Genomic DNA, 21,808 nt, shown 5'->3' with positions numbered 1-21,808 from the left:
CAATCCTTTATGTAAGGCTATTTGGATAGGAGAAACACTTTTCCTGTACAAAATGCATTAAAACGGCAATGTACAGATTAGTTGAATGAGTGTTGCAATTTTTTCGTTTTTGTAACATGCAGACATGAAACAGTTTTCGTTAGGAAATGCTCCACGAAAACATCTCGTCTCTTAGGCAGATAGTGCTTCATTTTAATTAACCAATATATCAAATATACAAACTCGAAAAGTTAGAACTATATTATGAGTTCTGAAATCGGCAGCGTATAATGGGATTAATTTTTTGTCAGCCAATGTAACTAATTGACATTAAAGTAGATTTGGATGACGTAAATTTGCTAATTATCACTTTTTATGCGTGATCATTTAAATTGTTGAAATATGTTAGGGAGTAGAATGCTATTTAATTGAATTTTTTTTCTTTTATTTTCCGCTGCTTAATAAAACACATTCGAATATCATAAAAATTGAAAACAAAGCTGAAATGAACAAAAAAAATTTTTAAGTTAATGATTAAAGTTAATACAAACTTTTTGTTGTAAAAGTTAAAGTAAATTATATGATGTTTTAGGTGTGTGAACTTCATTTTGCCGATGCTGCCATCCGACGCACTACTCAAGCATTTGATGAAAAAACGATGAAAACTATAGAAATAAAATTAAAACAACCTCGTTTGCAGAAGGATGCTGTTCCTACCATTTTCCCCAACTGTCCAAAGTATTTATCCTCTATTCCAGCAGTGCGAGAGCCTGCAAGACAACACCAGACTGAGCAACGACACATAGAAGCTGCTATCAGTGAAAGTATTGAATATGTATGAATCTAGAGTATGAATCTAGATATAATTTTAATTCTTTTAGTGACTGCTTAAAACGCATAAATAATTCTGAAATCCCAGATGGCTGGATTTTTGTGCATAAGGAAAATAACATTTATTTTCATTTTCTAACATATAGCCCACCGACTGCAGAAACGGTGTTTTCAGTAAACATTAATTCTGATTTACAAATGACAGCTTTCACAAAAGATATCCCTATTAATGTTGTAAATAAAATTGGTCTACCATTAAGTATAAAATCTGTTCATGAAATTTTTGATGTTCTAAATTATTTAAAACTCAATATAAATGTGCCCACTGATAATCTTGAAAGCTGTATTAATTCTACGAAACATTGTTTAAATAATTTGAAAAATTTGGTTAATGAAGAAAAAAAAAGTGCTGTAAATTTTTTATGTGACAAGTATCATTACTTGGTAGCAGCAAGCATCATAGTATGTGTTCTCATGAATTTTTAATATTATGTTGTCTCATTTTAACAATTTCTCCCCATGCATATAGATTTTAAAGACATTCATGCATAGCTACTTTCCCTCATCCAAATACTTTGCTACGATTATGTTCAAAGTATAACTCAAATCCCATCTTAGAACAATCAGAAGATAATTTTCTTAGCTATATTAAACAAAACAAAACAAAACAAAAAAAAAATTTGTAACAATAGATGACAAAAACTTCATACTTCTTATTGATGAAATACATATTAAGCCTTACCTAGATTATAAAGGAGGTAGGATTTTGGGTTTGGATTTTTTGAATGAAAATATAGCTAACAGTGCATTTGTATTTATGATTCAGAGTATATCATCGAAATATAAAGACGTTGTTCATATACTACCCGTTAAGAAAATCACAGCAGATATATTATTTCATTACATAAAAAAAATTATTTGTGGACTAGAAGAAATTGGAATACACATTTTCTGCATTATAACTGACAATAATGCTATAAATCAGAAAGCTGTGTCATGTTTTGCCGATCCTCCAAAGTCTAGCATTGTTTACCGTCATCCCATGTCGAATGAAAAAGCATTGTTTTTTATGCTAGACATGGTGCATTTAATAGAAAGTATACGAAATAATTGGTTAAATCAAAAGAATGAGGGGAAATGTATGTTTTATCCTCCATTTGCATCAAACATGGCTGGAGCAAATAAAGATAAATTAAAAACAGCTTCACTGCAAGTACTCCGAAAACTTCAACAGATCGACTCACCTAATTTAATACATTACGGATACAGTTTAACCTTAAAGTCTTTAAATCCTAGTAACTTGGAAAGACAAAATGTGAAATTTGTTCTTCAGATATTTAATGCATTTGCTGCTGAGGGTTTGAAACTTTTAGGCGAACAAAACAATTGGCCTGACTGTTCTTCTACAGCTGAATATATACTTATATTTTCTACCTGGTTTGAAATTATGAATGTGAAAACGCCTTTCAAAGGACACAATAAACGCAATGAATTTCAAAAACCCCTCCGTATTGATGATAAACGAATGCAATTTTTATATACTTTTTTGAATTGGCTGGATGTTTAGGAATCATATACACGTGTAACTGGCACACTGACACGAGAAACCCACCAGGCACTGAAGCATACAATATATGCTGTTATCGAAATTACTCTCTACTGTATAGAAGAATTGAAATTAGATTATGTTCTGACCGGAAAACTTCAAACCGATTCTCTGGAAAACAGATTCGGTAAATATCGCAGATTGGCTGGAGCTAATTAAAATGTTTCCATTACACAAATTTTTGAAAGTGAAAACAAACTTAGATTGCAAAGTTTATCAGCTTTATCCTTACAACACTCTCTTTCTTTATTGGAAATAAATAATTCAAATTATGAAGAACCCTTGAATGAAAGTGAAATAGCCCTTTGCCTAAAGCTGATTTCTGTCGAAGAAAATGATTTTCAAAATATACAGTCTTTACTCCTTGCACTAATATATGTTGCCGGATATTGCTTGTATGCAGCTAATAAAAAAATAAAATGTTCTAAATGTTATCAAATAATGGCCATAGATAACACTATAGACATTTGCGAAAAATATGTCTTCATAAGAAACCTGGATAGAGGAAATCTAAAATATCCTTCCGAGGAAGTTATTCAGATTGTAATTTACAATTACATTATAATCACAAAATTATTATCACCTGACCACAAAGTGGATTTTTGTGAAGTCCAGAATCAAAGATCACTTGTGTTTAAAATTACATCAGCAATATTAAGTTCTAAAGAAATATATCTAGAATCAGTAAATTGTCCTTCAAGTCATTCTTCAGAATTTTTAAGTTCAAAAATTATTTGGCCTTCAACAAATATTTTATTAAAAAATTTTTGCAAGAAAAAGAATGATGAAATTCAAAAGAATTCAGGCCAAAAAGACAGCCCTGAATCTGTGTTTATAAAGCGCAAGCTTCAGACATTAATAAAATCTTAAATTTACAAATATATATATATATATATATATATATGAGATATAAATTGAAATGGAAAAGTTAAACTTACGTTCTTAATTTCATTTTTACCTCCTCGTACTTGCATAAGTATGTAGATATTGTATTTAATGTATGTATATATTGTATGTGTACTCGAAATATTTCCTAATCTATGATATTATTATGCATTGTTGTTTTATTTCTTTACTTTGTGCATAAAGTAGTTTTGTGTGTTTTTGGACCTATTGCTGTAAAAAAAAATAGGTAGTACATTAATATATATATAACACAAAGAGAGATACATAACGTATTGCATTCTTTGCAAGAATTTGTGATAAAATGTACATATTTCATTAGACTTTCTAAGTAGCATTTATATGCTGTTCTTAATTTAAAAAATCATGGTTGCATTTGGATTTTTTGGAGTGAATGAATTTTCCATGAACAAATTTGAAATTGTATGTACAAATTTGAAATGCAGCTTTAATCTATTTTACTATTTTGAAGAATGGTACGTTTTTAACCTTGAATTGTATTATGAAATCTAATAAAATTTTATTCGGCAAATGTAAAATAAACTGGTATTTTATCATTCCATTAATACCGTTAGTCAATTCTTAATGTTTATAATATTTATGTAATTATATGTATTGTGTAAATCTTCTTAATATTAACTAGGCCTGTGTATCAATTTTTTTGGAACAACTAGAAATTTTTTTATCTGCATGAATATTCTCTGATTCAAAAATTATATTTTCCATCATCCTTTTAATTAGCTTAGCTATAGTCATTTCTCAGTCATACGGGTCTTGCAGTTTCTAGAAAAAATTAATCAGATATAATTTTTAATAAAATTATTGTAAAATTCAATTTTTTATTTTTGAATCACTATGTTAATATTAATATAAAACAGTTCTATGATAAAAGTGAGAAAAATTAGCAGTGAGCGGTGTTTATAATTGGGAAATATGTTCATTACTTTATAACGTTGCGCGCCTCTAACTAGCACGCAACCAAGAGGTGACTGTGAAAGCTTGTATAAACCACAGAGTCTTATAAAGGGTTTAAGTCCCTTTTTATTCAACGTACTAATTTACAATTGCGTTCTCTTGACGCTTACAAACGGTGCCAACTCGGCAGTCAAAATAAAAATAAAAACCTGAAAAGAAATTAAAGACAATATTCTAACTACGAGGCTCTCTCAAATAACTAACTCACCGCGTTTTACAATACGGCGGCTAATTCAGCAGACTTGAAGCTCACTGGAACAATTGCAACTACTTCCCGCCAAGCACATAGGCCGCAACGCGGGGTTTTTCAAATCTCTATAACTACCTCCGCGCTCGCTAAGTAAGAATAACTCTCTCTCACCGAACTTGTTTCCTTCTATTTAAATCATACTACTTCCGCTGATAATTTGAATGCTTGCGCGTTCTACTCAAATTTACATATTCTGGCATTGGCAGTTCCAGGGGAAAGTAAGGATTGACAGGAAAGATAGTTTAAACTTAAAATAAATGTTAGTTAAAATAAATATAAACCCTACAACTTTGTTAAATGCTTGTCGTTTGAGTATAGCTTCTAGAGGGCAATTTTAGGATATTTGTAACGCTGAGTGTTTGTATTTGCATAGTTATGTAACTTAAAATGAAATTATAACTTTTTAGAAGCTAAGAATTGTCTGTTTAATTTTATCTAATAAAATTTAAATGTAATGAAATGAACTAGTAATAACAAGGACCTTCAAGTTATCAAGTCAAAAGATCTACAGACAACTAATTTCCCCACAATATGTTACATAGGTCTCATTTTTTGTACTTTATTTGCTCTTAATCATGTTTTTTATATGTGTACTAATACCACTTTCTGTAAAATGCAATATACAACTTCTACAACTTGCAACAATATTCAACATTATGTATAACCTTCCAGTGCATTTTATTAGTATTATTTTGCTCTATTTAAAGGTCGACTGAAAAATTAATACTGTATATTTTATCTTTCGGCTTTTCCAGGCAAAGAAACAATGTGCTAAAACATCCTTGCATGGAAACTTGTATCTTCAATAAATACAGTTTATTAAAAACGCAGATATTTGAAATCCCGCCTGTTATGCGATTTCAAATATCTGTTACTGTAGGCATTAGTTTAATTTTAAAAAACTCTGCAAGAGGTGTTTTAAATATCTCATTACGTCGAATTTTAAATGATGACAACGTGATGGGAAATGATGAGCAAAGAGGTAGCATATCTCGTCTCAGGACTTAGAAGAGAAGGGCTAGCTCATAGAGCTTTTCCCCCTGAAGCAGAAAGTGAGAAGTGATGACGTAGCCATGATGACACTGAGCTCGCCAATATAATTCACAGCTTGGAAATTAGCGTTTTTGAACCAGCGTTTAAAATGAGCTGTGTGTGAAAGATAGCTATAATTTGGAAGAAGCAATGTTACTGCTTTATGCATTTTAGACTGAACCATTAAAAAATTTAATAATGCTTACTCAATTTTAAAATAATAGATAAAATGTGCTACTCTTTTAACATAAAGTTCCGTGTTTTTTTTTTTTTTTTTAAATTTATTTTATTTTTATTTGCAGGGTTTTTTTTTATTTAATTCATGTTTATTTCTAATCATTTCTTTATTTGCATGCTAACTGAGAGAATTTTTATACTGCTTCTAAGATAACTATAATAGCAGCTATTTAAATTTACTCAAAAAACAACTTTACATTGACATAGGTTTAAACATATATCACATATATGGCAACATTTCTGCTAACCTACGTTTGATTTTTTGCCTAATTGTAAATTTTACATTGTTATAATTCTCTTCCGATTCAATATAATAGATATTTTTTAAATAATTTTGTAATTTATACTTATATCTATATTAAAATTAAATAAATGTATATAAAATTGTTACCTTAATTTTGACAAAATAGCTTTATTCAGAGTACCTAAAACAGTTATTTAATTTTTCAAAAGTGTGAGTAAAGGAAGCAGGTCTTTTTATGCCAATTACTTTGATGTTTTATACTATTATATTTTATCTAAAATGCTAATCTAGCACAAAATCTAATCAATAATTAGTTACAAAGGATACAATAAGAATAACTTTAACAAGTACTTAACAAAATTAGTTTGTTAAATACTTGTTATTCTTGTTGGTACTATTCATAATACCGAAGATATTATCGATTAACTCATAGAAGTCAGATGCTTTCTGATTTCCTGTGCGGTAGAGTATACCTTTTGCGGTACTTTTTGAAAATAATGTTTTCTCTGGAGCGACTTTTTGTCTCTCGTTTCCCTTGACCATTAAATAATTTGGTTTTAGTTTGTGACACAATTTGATTTCTTCTCAATCTCTATTTAAAACCTCTTTAATAATATCAAAATTTAAAACAGTTACATCTTCTAAAACAAATCCTTTATCTAAAACGCGGTTTCTCAGTAATTTGAGGCAAAGCGCGAAATGAGACCTCTGATTAAAACAAACTGCACATTTTTAAAAGAACCAACTTAGTCCAGTTTAGAGTCATAGCAGAGTTTTCAATCTATATGCATTTCGTCGAAACTGAGAACGCATATTTTTTCTACAGAATACAAATATTCGCCTCTTTCCTTCTTTAGAGTAAGAACATTACTTTGAATTCTTGGACTACACTAAAATTTAGAAAACACTAAAAAATAAAATAAACACCATTTCTTTAATTTGATAATACTAGGTGAAGATATTCCAATTTTTTTCTTAATTTTTTTTCTTTCCAAAATTCATAGCTTTAAGATGACAGAGCTCTTATGACGATGCAACGTGAAATATTTTCACTAGTCCACCTGATTTTTTTCTTCTTTTTCAGTAATGCATTAATCTGCGTCTTTATAAAAATAGGCTTTAGGCATTTTTCCAAATTCTCCGATTTGTGCTCCCCCCCCCCGAAATTTCGCTATTTGAGATTTTAATTTCTGATACCAATTTCTGTCTAGATGTCGTCCACCCTCTTTGTCGCTGAACAAACATTCTAAAATTTTTCTTTTCTCTATTTTTCAATACTTTAATACAATTTAATACAATTTTCTAAGGATATTATTTTGTTCTTCAAATTATCAATGCATTCTTGTTTATCCTTAAACATTCAGGATGATCTACATTTTTATTTGTGAGTTTTATTTCAAAATCATTAAAATTTGATTTATTATTGTCATCATCAATTTCAATTTATTATTGTCATCATAATTTACTTTCGGCACAGCATTCCATTTCAACAGTTTCTTTTTGTGGCTATCCAAACAAGCGATTTTTCATATCATCTTCATAAATACTGCATAGAAAATGTTCGCTGCAGATTTTTCCGCTCTTCACATTAATAGAATCTTCTCTTTGACATTTGTGTATCCATTCTTTCGTCAAAAGCAAACTCTCATTTGGATCCTTTGGTCCCATGAAATAAAATATCTCATCCTTTCATACTTCTGTAAGTGCTACGGCACGTTACTGCAGCGCAAAAAGCCATATTACGTAAACGATACTTTAGAATATAGAATTTAAAATAAAAACTGACTAAAATTACATATATATAAATTATTTTAAATATATACATTATTAGAAAACAGATATATATATATTATTAAAATTAATTTGGGATATGTAACCTCTAGAAAATCGTCTCGCAGCTCAATGAAACTACTGTTTTAAACGCGGGAAATCAGGACAGGTGGCATCACAGTGACGTCAGATTATTGCCTGTTATTATGTTTTGCCTGTGATTATGTCCCCCCATTAGGCACGCATCGGCGAGGAGTCGAACAAAGAAATGAGCTAGCCCTTCTATTTATCCCTGATCTCGTCTATCCCCAACACACAGCCAACTCTATAATGGCTTTGAAGCGCAAAAGTTACGTGATCAAGATGGTCGTGTATTTTTGTGGTAGTGTGTGGTTGTGAACTCGTGGTCGTGGATTTTTTGGATGTATATTTTGCTATTAAGTGATTTTAAATCACTTATGCTAAGGTAAATAATATTTTTATCTATACTTCGTTTTATACTTTTTTAATTTTTAGATTTATTTGGTAAAATTTGTAGCTGTTCTCAATCCTATTCAAGTATTTCGTTTTAACATAACATCGAATACATTAGTTTGGACGTTTCGCGTAGTGTTGTTTTGAATATTTGTTTGGAATAGTAAATTAGGAATTCCTTGTTTTGATTATTTCTTTCTAATAGCATATTTGACATTCTGTCCCAATAAAAGAAACTTTATCACCACAAACTTTTCAGTCATTAATAACAATTACAGATGCATTCAATTGATTCCATGTTTGTTTCAAAAGTATGAAGCTGAATACATATTGTTAGGAAAATTTCAATGCTCCTGAATCACGTTTTGAAATGTATCGGCAAATGGCAGGTTCAGATTATTAAATAAATGACCTACAATTATTAGAAAATGAGAAGAAGCTTCGTTTTAAAAACAATATTATAATTTCAATCAAATATGAATGTCCCTTTTACCAGATTATGATAAGGATTCTATCTTTACTTTTGCGAATATTAATTGATTATTCAAATTTACTAATTAATGATTTTTTTATAGAAAATGTTTCTTCTGATATTTTAGCAGTGCTAGTTTATGTTTCAGGTTATGATGCCATGAAAAAATTAAGGTTGATAAAATGCAATATTTGACAGGACAGAATGAATACAAAGTATTCATTCAGTAGATACAGCAGATGATATTTTTGGTTTTCTTAAAGAATTAGATAAGAGGGAAATTAAAAATTTTCCATCTAAAGTTACTCTATTAAAATCTTCAATTGTATATTTCTTGTTTGGTGAAATTCTTAAAAACATGGAAAATACATTTCTTATGCCAGGAAAGCAAATGGATATTTTATATAAGTTATCTTGGATACGGTTAGTACACCATACAGTTACTTTAATTTAACAGATTCTTGCACTCGTGGAATGACTTTACAAACTCGGTTAGAAAATATGTTTGATAACTTGTAAAATAATGTTAAATAATTATGCAAAATATAAAAATGACAAAATCAATATAAAATGTTCATATAAAAATGTTAAAAAATTTAATTAATTTCAGTTAATAACTCAATTGTTTATTTTGATTTATTCTTTGTTTCTGCATAGATTATGTATAATATGTAGCATGTATGTATATGGTACAGCTTCAAGTTTTATGAATTTATTTTTAATATTGGAATAGACCTGTAATTTGGAGAAATCACTTTAAAAAAAACCAAGCCTAATCACTTACCTCTTGGATGGTTTGGAAAAAGTGATTTTGATTGGAATTTGATTTAAATTGGAACTAGTACAAATAGATGGCTGTCCTTTTTTATGAATGCAATTAGCATTTAGTTCTTTGATATCTTGAAAGATTTATTTATAGTACAACATGCATGTAAGTTCATCTCTATATTCAAATTTTCTACCATTTAAGGAATTTTAATTCATGTCCCTGTTTTGATAAAATTGAGATATGCAGATTTTATTAGTGAATGGAGTGAAGAGAGATGACTATGGGTATTTGTCTTCTAAAAATTTGTATAGCTGATGCGATGGTAGCGGCATGGAGTTTTACAAAATAATTCTTCCCTTAATATTTATTTTACTAGTATGAAAATCTAAAATTTACATTCATAAATCTATTGAATTCCCCCTTTATGTGGATTTTATATTATTTTGACAATAAATTTGATTCAGATTACGTAAATGGATTTCATTTTTATCAAAATTACATAAATGAAGTTCGCATGTGGTGATTCTCAATGATATTTTTAGTTACATAAACGAAGTACAAATTGTTTTAAAAATTATTGAAGATATACATTTTTACCGCCTTTAAAAATATTGCAGTATGAAAAATTTAATGTAAATCATACGACCTACTCACGTTTATTAATTTATATTTATTTTAAGACAAACTATTATTTCGGTAAACTTTAACTCCGGGATTAGGGTAAAGAGAAAGAGATCGACTATTTCGATCACGTGACCTTCCGAAACTGATTTCGCTTCAAGGCCATGATACAGTCAGCTGTGTCCCCAACATGTGTGACGTCACGGCTGAGGGAGGGGCTAGTTGGGAGGCCTTGTTATCTTCAGGGTGCTTTGATATATCTCGTTGGTTAAGCGTTGGCGACTTTCAAAAGTTTAGAAAGCAAAATAGGTTCCTTTTCTTATATATATATATATTAAAAAATTTTCCCTTTATATATATATAAAAAGAAGCAGACTTTTAAATTTGGATTGTTTATTGTTTTCCTGAACGGTTGGAATAGTTTAAATGACTGATTTGGGGTAGAACAAAATCTTGTTTACATTTTTTGTACTTCTTAGAATACATTTAGCTTCAAAGATGTGTTTTGCACAATCAAGACTTTTAATTCATTCCTGTTTAAAAATTTTCGTCTGAGAAAAGATAATAAAAATTAGACAGGGGATTTCATTGTAGAAAATTTAGACATGAAATAAGTTAAAAGCGATTAAATAAACTATTAAATGAATAACTAATCATATAATACTGATTATTAATAATTTTGTATGCCTGTTTATTTTTTTATGGAAATACTTGGCATTTTCAGGACACAAAAAGTACTTAAAAAACTTTGAAATATTAGTACAAACACATTAATAAATTTAATGGAAATAAATAATGGGATGTAATTTAAAAGACAGAAATAATGTAATGTAAGAGATTGAGATTTAAAAATTTGCAAACACAAGTGATTTATCAGAGTTTATAAGGTTTTATTTCATAAATAACTTTGATTTTGAAATATGGTATTTGAACCTATAAACATGTGTGGATACTGAAAAAGTGATGAATATTATAATTTTCAGGAAGTTTTCTTATTGAATAATAAATTCTGACAGTCCCATGCTATACACATCATTAAATTCCTATTTTATCTAATCATTTCCTGAACATTATCATGTATATAGATTGACCTCGTCTTTGTAAGTGATAATTATTGCTTGCAAATTATTCTCTTGCTGGTGAACTATTAACAACCCTTTTCTATTGCAGAGTTAGGGTTAACAACCTTCGCTCTCGTTTCCGCCTGCCTTACGGAAATCGGCGTAAAATGCTCGTACCTGGGCAGATTGTGCGCATGCGCGAACGTGGTGGTGTGAATAGCCTCTTATCTATTCGCACCGTCGGGTGCGATTAGCCACTGCGACAAAAACTAAAGTCAGTTAAGAATTCCTTACTGAATTGAATTGAATTACGGTGAATAGATGAATTCAGTCTGACGACTTTGATTCAGCAATTTTTGACCCTACGGGGTACATCTTAGTGGTGATCGTAGATCCACTTCATAATTTTGAAGTGGTAATTTCTTGAGTTTTAGTGCAGAGTAATCTTCCGTAGTGAAGATAGACGTGGCGCCATCTACTGATCATGGCAGTAACTATTGGAGAAGTCAGCTATTGAGTAGCCATCTGTTGGTAGGAAGGATAAGCACAATTTTGAAGAATCAAAGCAATTGAAATATGGCATAATCTAGATGAAAGTAAAAACATAATACATAAGAAAGAGCAATCTTAGAGTTGATACAAGTCCGAAATAAGTAGCGGAGTCTTGAAAAAAGAAGGTAGAAATCTGATGCAGTCCGTCTAATCGTGAAGCATAGCGAAGTCACGTGCTTCGCGTTCAAAGTTTGTCGCAAATGCTGCTATCTTAGAAGTAATGAGTATCTGAACATTTGATGAGATTAAGAAATAAACTTAATTTTCTTCAGCAAATTTCAATATTATTTCAGCTCTTCGAAATGCTAGCAGCATTTTTTGAGTGGTGCTCCAAGAGCTTCGAATTTGCTGTGCAATTTCTGTAAGGATATTGATGAGCCGTAAAACTTTGTGGTCTTGAAAAATTTGAAAGATTTCTTTGAGTTGTTGTTCTTCAGGTTTAAGAGTATTTTGTAGAGCAGCACTGTAGTTAAATTTAGGAGTCTTGACGGTTTGGTCTGGTCTGCACAGTTATTGCCGAAATATCGCGCAAAGCGCAATTTGTCCGGCTCATGAAGATAAAGCCCAGTGGGCACTTGGCATTAATACTTCGTGACAGTTTGATAAAGGTCTGAGGTGGTACAAGGGAGGAGCCTAATGCATGGCAGGCGTAGAGAGAGGTCAGTCATGAGAAGTAGGCGTGACTACCAGCTAGAGCAGGAACGCAGAGTCCAGAGGGTGGTGCTATCTCCTGAGGCCCGAACACACTAGAAATTAACCAAGGTTAATATCAAGTTCATCATGCAGCAAAAATAGGAGAAAAGTTACAAGTCCATTTTTATCATCTGTTCAACCATTCCCAGGGCAAGTAAAACTTTATCCTGCGGCGATTCTATCTTCTTACATTTTTGCACAAATTCTAGGAATTTACAATCATCTGTAGGTTTTTATCCATCGCGAAATCCAATTTGGCTGGAGTGCTAGCATCTGAGTGGGATACTGATGGCATACAACTTTCTTTCTGGGTTGGTTTTTCAGATAGCGGAGACAAATTCTCAGACTGCGGCTTCCGCGTTGAATTCCTTTTCTTCTTGTCAGAGACAACACGAATTTTTGGTCGAAATTCGCATAACTTCGAAGTAGCAATAAGCTTCTTTTTACAATTCGCGCAAGTAGGCTTCAGTTCTTTGGCTAATTTGCAGTGTAGGTCAGGTGCCCCTGCCCCACACTTGAGGCATCTTGGCGAGTTGTTACAGAAGAGCTGGCCGTGTCCGTAACGCTGACACCTAAAGCAAATCATGTTGCTTAGATTGCATCTGTATCTTCTAAACTTGACCCTAAGGCCCAGCAGCGTTTTCTTTCTGTAGATGGTTCTGCTCACATCATTCCTCTTGAATGATACAAAGAAAACCGGCAGCTTCACTTCTTTTCCATCAATTTTCTTGGTAAACTGCGTCACGTTTAACACAGGGAATACATCTTTGACCGGCTCAGCCTTGATCTCCTCCACAGACGAGTCATCAGCTATGCCACGAATAACCACTTTAAGTGGTGTTTCTTTCTTTGGGGGAAAGGTGCTAAATTGCACTTCATCTTTCATTAGCACAGCTAGTGCTCTGTCTCTATGATCAGCTGAGTTGAAAATCAGAGTGATTTTATAGTTAGTCAAAACATCAATCTAATCCTTGATAGCATGCTTGGCGAATAGTCCTCGTAAATCACTCCATTTCACATCCGGTCTTGAGTAGAAGATCGAAGAAAGTCGTTCGTTTTTAGGATCAGTCTTAGCCTCAGAAACGAGCGTAAGATCATTAACAGTTTTATCCGAATTGTCAGCACAGTCCATGACCACTGGACCAGGAACTGTAGCGAGAGCTTCAAAACTATTCGTCGTTATTACTTTGGAAACCTCTGTAGCAGCGAGAGTCTTCTTCGTAGGGCGTTTCGATGGTTCCTTGGCAGGAGGAGCGAAAATCTTTGCAGTCTTGTTCGGCGTTTGCCATTCATCGTCTGTAGATTTATCGAATATGAGAAACTGCTTTCTCTTCCTTTCAGCTTGTCTTCGTTTATATTCAATCACTATCGGATTCTTTTTAGAAAATGTTTTAAGGAAATCTTTATCTCAGAATTGTTCTAACGAATACATTCCTTATCCATAAGGGCAAGGAAAAAATCTTCTCCACTTTCCTTAGCGCTGGCTTCATAGGCTTTCCGTTTCTCAGTTGCTCTTGCAAAACATCTACATTTTTAAGAGCTTTGTATATCTCTTTATCTGCAGGATCATCCAAATCATGTCCGAACTTTTTTAGAACAGCATACGACTGGTCCGCAAGGAACGAACGATGCTCATTAGGCATAGCGAATATGCATGAGGCAAGGTGCATACGTCGAATTACTCACATGGTTAAAACCAGAGAAGCATCAGAGACAGACAACGTTCACGCATGAAAGCCACCCCTCGAATAATGATGAGTCTTGAAGGAATCGAGGAATCGTCACTTCAATTATGGTACCAACTACTCAGAGTTTTAACCATTCGTTCGATTTTGCCAAAGGCCTTTCTCGTTGTTTAAAAATCAGTGGGGGCTTCTCTTAGCACCCCACCCGCAGGCGAAAACGGTCGCAGTGGCAGAGCCATGAGGTCGAGCGATAAAAAGTCCTCTCCGCTGTCTTTGAATTCTTCTCTTTAATCAGTCGATGATGGTTGGTCGGAGCCAGTCACGTGAGAGGTCACCCTCCCAAGAACTGATTCCGGCTGCTGCTTGAAAACGGTTTCTCCGTGAGAAGCGATGATAAGTTTTTGAAAATGATTTTAAAGTCCGTAATTAATCATCGTGGCTAGTTTTTGCAGTTAATCTTTATCTTCAGCAATCTTTATTAACAACATAGCTGCTTTAAATCCGGCTGCTAATTTTTCTCCGACCCTTTTTACCGCTCTGATCTTCTCTATTTGATCAATCATATTCCCGATAAAATTCTGAATTTTTGAGTCTTGTAACCAAGATAGCGCTTCGCTTGCTTCTTCGGGTATTTTGGCAATTTTCTTTTTCACTGTCCTGTGCTTTATTTGAAGTGCTCGCTTCATTTCTGGGAGCTTCAATAAGCTGCGGGAAATCTTCTTCATTCTTCACAAATTCTTTCGGCTGCGCTGTTCTCTTCTCAAATTTCTCGAATTTTTTCTTCTAAACTTCGCACCCACGTTAGCTGCAGAGGTGACTTTGTTTACAATAAATGCAAACTGGCTTTTCTTCAGGTTTAAGTGGGTATACGTTGCTTCTGTTCTTCTCCGCATTTACAGCATCGAACAGTATTAGTGCATAGATGTTGCGAGTGGCCCCACTCTTGGCATCTATAGCACTGTGTGGGTCTTCTTCGTGGGTTATATTTCTCTATTTTAATATTTACGCCGAACATATTATTTAGTTGATGTATCGCATAACCGCTTTTATTTTTCTTTAACCCCTTAACTGCCGCCGACGTGTATATACGTCTTGCTCAGCCGATGCGTTAACTGGCCCGGGCGTATATATACGGCCTTCCAAACTACTATTATTTGCTTTGCCCTGCTACTCGTAAAATTATTCGCAAAGCTTTGGAATGCGACACCACAATGACCTTGACAAAGTATGCAAAGAAGAATACTATTTTAGAGAAGTGTGGGGAGAAATTGAAGAGAGGGGTGTGTCTAAAGCGGTGAAAATAATGACTGCGCGGCATTGGCTGGTGTAGTTTGAGTAAAACGCATTTTTTTATTCTTTCGTTTAATTTTTGTAGTAGTTTCCTGGAATAAAGAAAGGTATAACGGATGTTTCAAGCCCATTTTATATTTTTTGAGTTATTTTTTGATGAGCTGCTCGTGCTTCATATTGTTACTGAAACTACCCGTTTTGTAGACGAGTATATGAACCAACACCTTGCAAACGAAAAACCAAGAACAAAATCGTGACATTCAACCAGTTCAGAAGAAATATATGTTTTTTTAGGCATACCGATTTCACAAGGTATAACACTGAAACTTGATATTACACTTTACTGGTCTAAAAATTAATTGATCGAAACACCATTTTAGGGATCTTTTTTATTATACTTACATCTTTTTATTATACTTTTACTCAAAACATTAAAATTTGTGCATCTATTTTTTTTTCTTTAAATCTTTCTTTTATTATTCTTTATTTTGTGAAAGTAAACAGTTTTTAGAAAGTAAAACTTGCACTTATTTGTCCTCTAATACATCGCATAACTACGTGCGCCTGTGTGAAAATCCGTGGCACTGGGAAAATGAATCTTGTATGTTTTCCCCGGCAGTTAAAGGGTTAATTCGAGAAGCCATATTGGTAGTTTTTCAAAATTGTTCCTTCTGCTACGGCTAAATTGTTTGACATTTGAAATTTCCTTCTTTCTAAATCTGCAAATATTTCTTCTTCTTTTATGTATTCGGGTAATTCTTTCAATACTACTCTTATTGGTTTTTCGAATGACATTTGAAACGTGTGGAACGGGACGTCTGCTTCTTTGAATATTCTCGTAACTTTTCTGTGCTCGTCTGCTGTTTTAACATTGATAAAAATGGATCTTGATTTCATTTGGGCTTCAAACTCTTCCTACTCCAGAATTAGCAAGAGATTGACACTTTTATTTTTAAACAGGTGATTAGTGTAATATGAATAAATTTCAGTCGTATGCTAAGATAACGTCAATAACAATTTCCCACATACACCTTTTACGAAATTCTTTGTATCTATCCATAATGAATATTAAATTAAATTTAATATTTTATAATGTGCTTCTCCTAAACGTGAAGCTTCCAATCCTGTGATGAATCATTTTCTTACAAAATTCTATAAGAAAGATTGCAGTGTCATAATTTCTTCATAAGATTGGGGAAAAGTTTTTAATGCATTCATCAATTAATTAAAACGTAAAAAATTTTCCTTATTTTCAAAATGCTTATATTAAATTTTTCCCCGTCTCCTTTCGAATGGAAGTGAAGATTAATGCCCTCCCCAGGTAAACAATGCACAGTGTTTGATAACGATATATCGATCTGTTTCTGAGCTTATATTTCACTATTTTCATTACAGGAAAAGACTTTCTTATGAATATTGCACTGAAAGAAAAAAAAAGTAAACTCATACTTAAATTTTAACATTTTACTGCATACGTCTTGGGAATTCGTGGTAATTATACAATCATTGGGTTTATTTTGGAGCATGAAACAGAAAACACTCAGAAATGTCTTCACTGAGATTCGAACTCCGGACTTCCCGGTAAGATTCCAACCTGTATACCTTTAAGTTACAGTTAAAGTAAGGAACCTTAAGAACTGATAAGCTAATAATCGATTGAGTTCGTGAGACAGAGAACAAAACGCGAGAAGTGTTAAATACCCTTTGTTATTCCAAATAAAGTTCACAGAATACTCCTTAGAGTTTTACAATAAAGCCTTCACTCCGGCTTAAACTCAGGAAACTAAGAAACTAAACTTAATTAATCTAACTAAAAAGATATAGCCGAAGCTAACAAGATTCTAACAGAGTTGGCCCCTCAATGCTAACTAACATCGAAGCTATAAAGGGCCTAAAGTAGGGCCGAGCGTAATAATAGCTTTAGAAAGAGTATAGCCAAAAGGCTAATGCGCGCTGTCGAGAATCTATGGCTCTCTCCCGAAGTCAGTAGGACTTCACAGTTAATTACTTATTCTCCTCATTTGCATTCAACCGCGATTCTGAAAATACGTTGAGGCCGGAAGTTGTAAGCTAGAAATTAAGGAAGGATAGGAAGGAAAGTAACTTTAACTCAAAATTAACTATAAGATAAATTAAGATAACCCTTACATCCCAACTGGCCAGTCGGGCGGCGTATTTTTAATTCCTCCATAGGAAACGCAACCCGCCACTAAATTTGGCGATTTACGAGGTCTTGGCGAAGTTGTGTGGCTAGCGCATGCGCAGAGGTGGACGAACTATCGTGATGATGTGTCGTATTTTGCAGAGTGATACTTAATCGCCGATATTTCGTAATGGCGGTTATATGTAATTGTGCATGTGTCAAACATAATTACTGAAGCAGCAAACTTCATATGTGATTAGTGGGGGATATTAAATACAGAAAAATGGCGGTTCATTTTTCAACAAAGTGTACTTATGGTGCCTTTTTTTATGGCTTGACTACGTGTCGAGCTATTAGTAGTTACTAGCACTGCATATGGTTAGCGTGGTCGTATTACAGTAAAGAAAAATATTAGGTATACACGGGGGAAAAAAGAAAATTCCTTCAGCCGAGCATGATCTCATATGATATGATAGCAATGTAGGTAGAAGTGCTTTTTTTTTCGGCTTATGGAATGCTGCAGTTGTACGTACAATGTCTCAGCACCTGTGTTATTACATCCTTCCTGTAAATTTTTGGGATTTAGTAAACCATGATATTTAATAATGATTATATTTGGTTGAAAGTGAACATTAAAATAATAATGATTTTTTCTAATTTAATAATGACTATTCTTAGTTTAGCCTCTATAGTTGAGTATTAATAACTCTGTAACTATAACATGTATATATTTACCTATTAAATAATTCTGTTAAGATATGTATTGTTTCTTATAAAAAATCAAGTGGATGTATAAAAGTTAATAATTTATTCATTTTAAAAGTTTTTATTTCATTCATTTCATCTTTCTTTGCTTCCGTTGTCTAGTTTGTAACACATACAAACACTTACCAAGTGTGATATATTTTCCTTTATATATATGTAAAATATAAAAAAAATACGATGACTTTGCTTTTTGCGAACCAGCAACCTTTAATTAATTTTTTGCAATTCAGGATCGTCCCCTAACCCAGTATCTTCTAGAACATTCGCACCTATTACATAACCTCCTCATATAAATGCTGAGTTATTTGATTAACTCCATCTGGAAAAAGTCATCTGCTGTAAATTAAAATAAAGATATGCTTGCTGTTAAAAGTGAAAAGTCCTGAGTCGTCGTTTTTCTCCGTGATTCAATCATCCCAGCTTCGTCAACCATCTGCCAGAACGTGTAATGGAATAGCCTCACCATTCGCCCACGATGTGTTGGAATAACTGAAAACATTACAGTTATTAATTAGCCGGTAGAATATTTCCTCTACGTGGGAAAAAAGCTCCTGGATTTATTTCTAACGCGCTTCTAAATTCAGCAATGGGTCAAGAGGCAGTGTGTGATCGTCTTATGCTTTTACTTCTTTTCCGGCGATGCTTAAGTGTTTTACCTCGCCTCCAAAGTTATGCGTTTTATCAAGTGCTTCTAGATTGATTTTAGTGTTCAAATTGATGTGTATGCGAACTCTTAAATTCAAGATTTTGTGATTGGAATCCTAACTCGCTCAAAAATGGCAAAAATGTCAACTGATAAGCAAGAATCCGTAGCTATTGTGGATACAGTGAAATTTCAATTCCCTATTTTTGACGGCACAAGTACAAATTTTCCAATAGACAAATATCTTCTATTGTTTGAAGAGAAATGTGCCGCAAAGGACATTCCAGAAGAGGAAAAGAAATTTGTTTTATCAGAGTGTATTAGAGGAGAGGCTTTAGCCCTCTATTTACGTGATTGTTTAGATAAAGACTGGGACAACATAAAGGATATTTTCGAGACATACTTCACAACATCGGAATCTGTCACTTTTAGTGATTTTGTGTGTTTAAAATGCTAGAAATTTAATAATATTGATGTTTATTTTCGTAATAAGTTGAAATTAGGAGCCAACTTGAAACTAACAGATTCCACAATGGTGGAAGCACTTACGGAAGGACTTCCTGAGTCTCAAAGAATGCTGTTAACAGTGCAAAACATAGATACACCGAAAGACTGGATTACTCTTGCTAGGAAACTGTTTCCAGTTCAGATGCCGTTGGATGGTCTAGGAAATAGTAATTACCAATTTGTTTCTCCAAGGCAAACTGTTCCGAGGTGCTATTATTATCCCAGACCAGTGCAAGCCACTCCTTATCAAAGTTTTTGTAGTGTGAGACCTTTTAATTATCAACAAGTGCAATACCGACCTCTACAGTATGCGTATCGGCCAATTGTATATCCACAATTATCTGCTATTAATTATAACACAGTTCCTAAAAGAGAAGTTAAAACATGATATTACTTTAAAGTGAATGTCCAAATTGGACAGGAAAAAATTCCCAGTATTATTGATACGGGATCGCAAATTAACGTTTTGCCGTTAAAAATTTTTAACAAAATTGGTGATAAATTTAGAGAAATTTCAGTGAAATCCCATGATAAAATATTTTCAATATCTAGTGAAGTTCATATAGAGAAAATAATCAAAGTAAAGTGTAAAGTAGGTAAAATAGAAAATAATGTGATATTTTATGTAGTAGATTCAAATTTGAATTATTTATTGCTTTCATCACCATGTGTTTCATTATTTAAATTACAATTGAATTTTCATAATTATGAAGTGTATCAGCTTGAAAAACAGGTAAGTAAAAATGTTAAAGTAGAAAGTTTTTCCAAAATAATTATGTATATAAAAATGATATCAGTGCTGAACAATCTAGTAAATATTTTGATAATAGCGAAAATTTTGTATCTAAAAATGATTTTAGTACTAAAAATTGTGGTAATTATTTTGAAAATAGTAAAAATTCTGATAGTAAATTACAGAAATTGTTGAATGATTATAATCATATATTTGCAAAAAGTAAATATGATGTTGGTTGTATAAGGGTTGAACCTCCCAGAGTTATATTAACTTCTGAATTACCAATAGCCTATAGATAATATAAAGCATCTCCTAAAGATAATAGTGAAATTAAAAAACAAATAGATGAATTGTTAAAAGCTGGAATTATTAAACCTTCTTATAGTCCTTATGCTGCTCCTGTAACTTTAGCTTATAAGCGAGACGAGCAGTCCAGAAGCAGATTGTGTATTGATTTCAAGAAGCTTAACCAAATTACTAAAACTGATTCTGAACCTATTCCTAGAATTGATGCTGTATTAGATCAATTAACAAATGCAAAAATCTGTTCTACATTGGATTTGGCACCAGGCTATAGGCATATAAAATTAAATGAAAAGGATACTGAAAAATTGGCATTTACTACAAATTTTGCACTGTATGAGTTTACTAGATTACCTTTTGGTTGGAAAAATTCCCCAACTGTTTTCCAACGAGCTCTTAGACAAATTTTAAACAAATATCAGATTCAATTTGCTTTAAATTATTTTGATGATATTATAGTATTCTCTCCAAATTTTGGTGAACATTTAAATCATCTTAAAATAATATTTGATATATGTGAGAAAGAGAATATAAAATTAAAACAATCTAAATGTAATTTTGCTAAAGAAAAAATTAATTTTCTAGGATATGAAATTCAAGCAGGTAAATACCAGCCCAGTAATGCAAATATAGAGGTTATTAAGAAATTGCAACCCCCTAAAAATATCAAAGAATTACAAAGATTTTTAGGAAGTATTAATGTTTATCATAAATTTATTCAAAATTATGCTAAAATTAGAGCCCCATTAACTAATTTACTTAAGAAAGATACTCCTTATAATTGGACTGATGAATGTCAAAAAGCTTTTCAAAAATTAAAAGATGCATTGATTTCTAGACCTATTTTAACTTTGTTTATTCCTAAATATCCCTGTCATGTATTTGTTGATGCGTCCAAAGAAGCTGTTGGTGCTGTTTTAAAACAAGAACATCCTGATGGTAGTTTACATCCAATTGCTTTTCATTCTAGAAAATTAAGATCTTATGAACAAAATTGTGCCATTACTGAGCTGGAATGTTTATCTATTATTGATGCAATTGATAAATTTTATTATTATTTACATGGTAACCATTTTACTGTACATACTGATCATGCTGCTTTAGTTTGGCTTAAAAATATAAAACACCCTACAGGTCGTCTATTTAGGTGGTCTTTAAAATTATCTAGGAATGATTTTGATATAAAATATAAAAAAGGATCTACTAATGTTGAAGCTTACATGCTCTCTAGAAATCCTATGTGTCAACATTTAAGATTGCAAGTTAA

General features: G+C 32.3%; 1 protein-coding gene across 2 annotated transcripts in view; it reads left to right on the top strand.

The window, feature by feature from the left end:
• The first annotated feature begins 8,072 nt into the window (after window positions 1-8,072).
• Window positions 8,073-21,808, top strand: part of LOC118179937 (8.6 kDa transglutaminase substrate-like) — a 99,006-nt gene continuing 85,270 nt past the window's right edge. Inside the window, exon 1 of one of the 2 annotated variants that reach the window (XM_085810962.1) lies at window positions 8,073-8,293. In XM_085810962.1, the coding sequence (XP_085667088.1) occupies window positions 8,250-8,293 (44 nt within the window). In that variant the 5' untranslated portion in view covers window positions 8,073-8,249. The remainder of the gene's footprint in view (window positions 8,294-21,808) is intronic. The other variant, XM_085810951.1, reaches the window with a different exon arrangement.

This window comes from Stegodyphus dumicola, chromosome 1 (genome assembly GCF_044657685.1).
Source record: "Stegodyphus dumicola isolate Sdum_Otavi_A_Nest chromosome 1, ASM4465768v1".
In the NCBI taxonomy this organism is placed as follows: domain Eukaryota; kingdom Metazoa; phylum Arthropoda; class Arachnida; order Araneae; family Eresidae; genus Stegodyphus; species Stegodyphus dumicola.
This window is presented reverse-complemented; position numbering and strand designations above follow the sequence as displayed.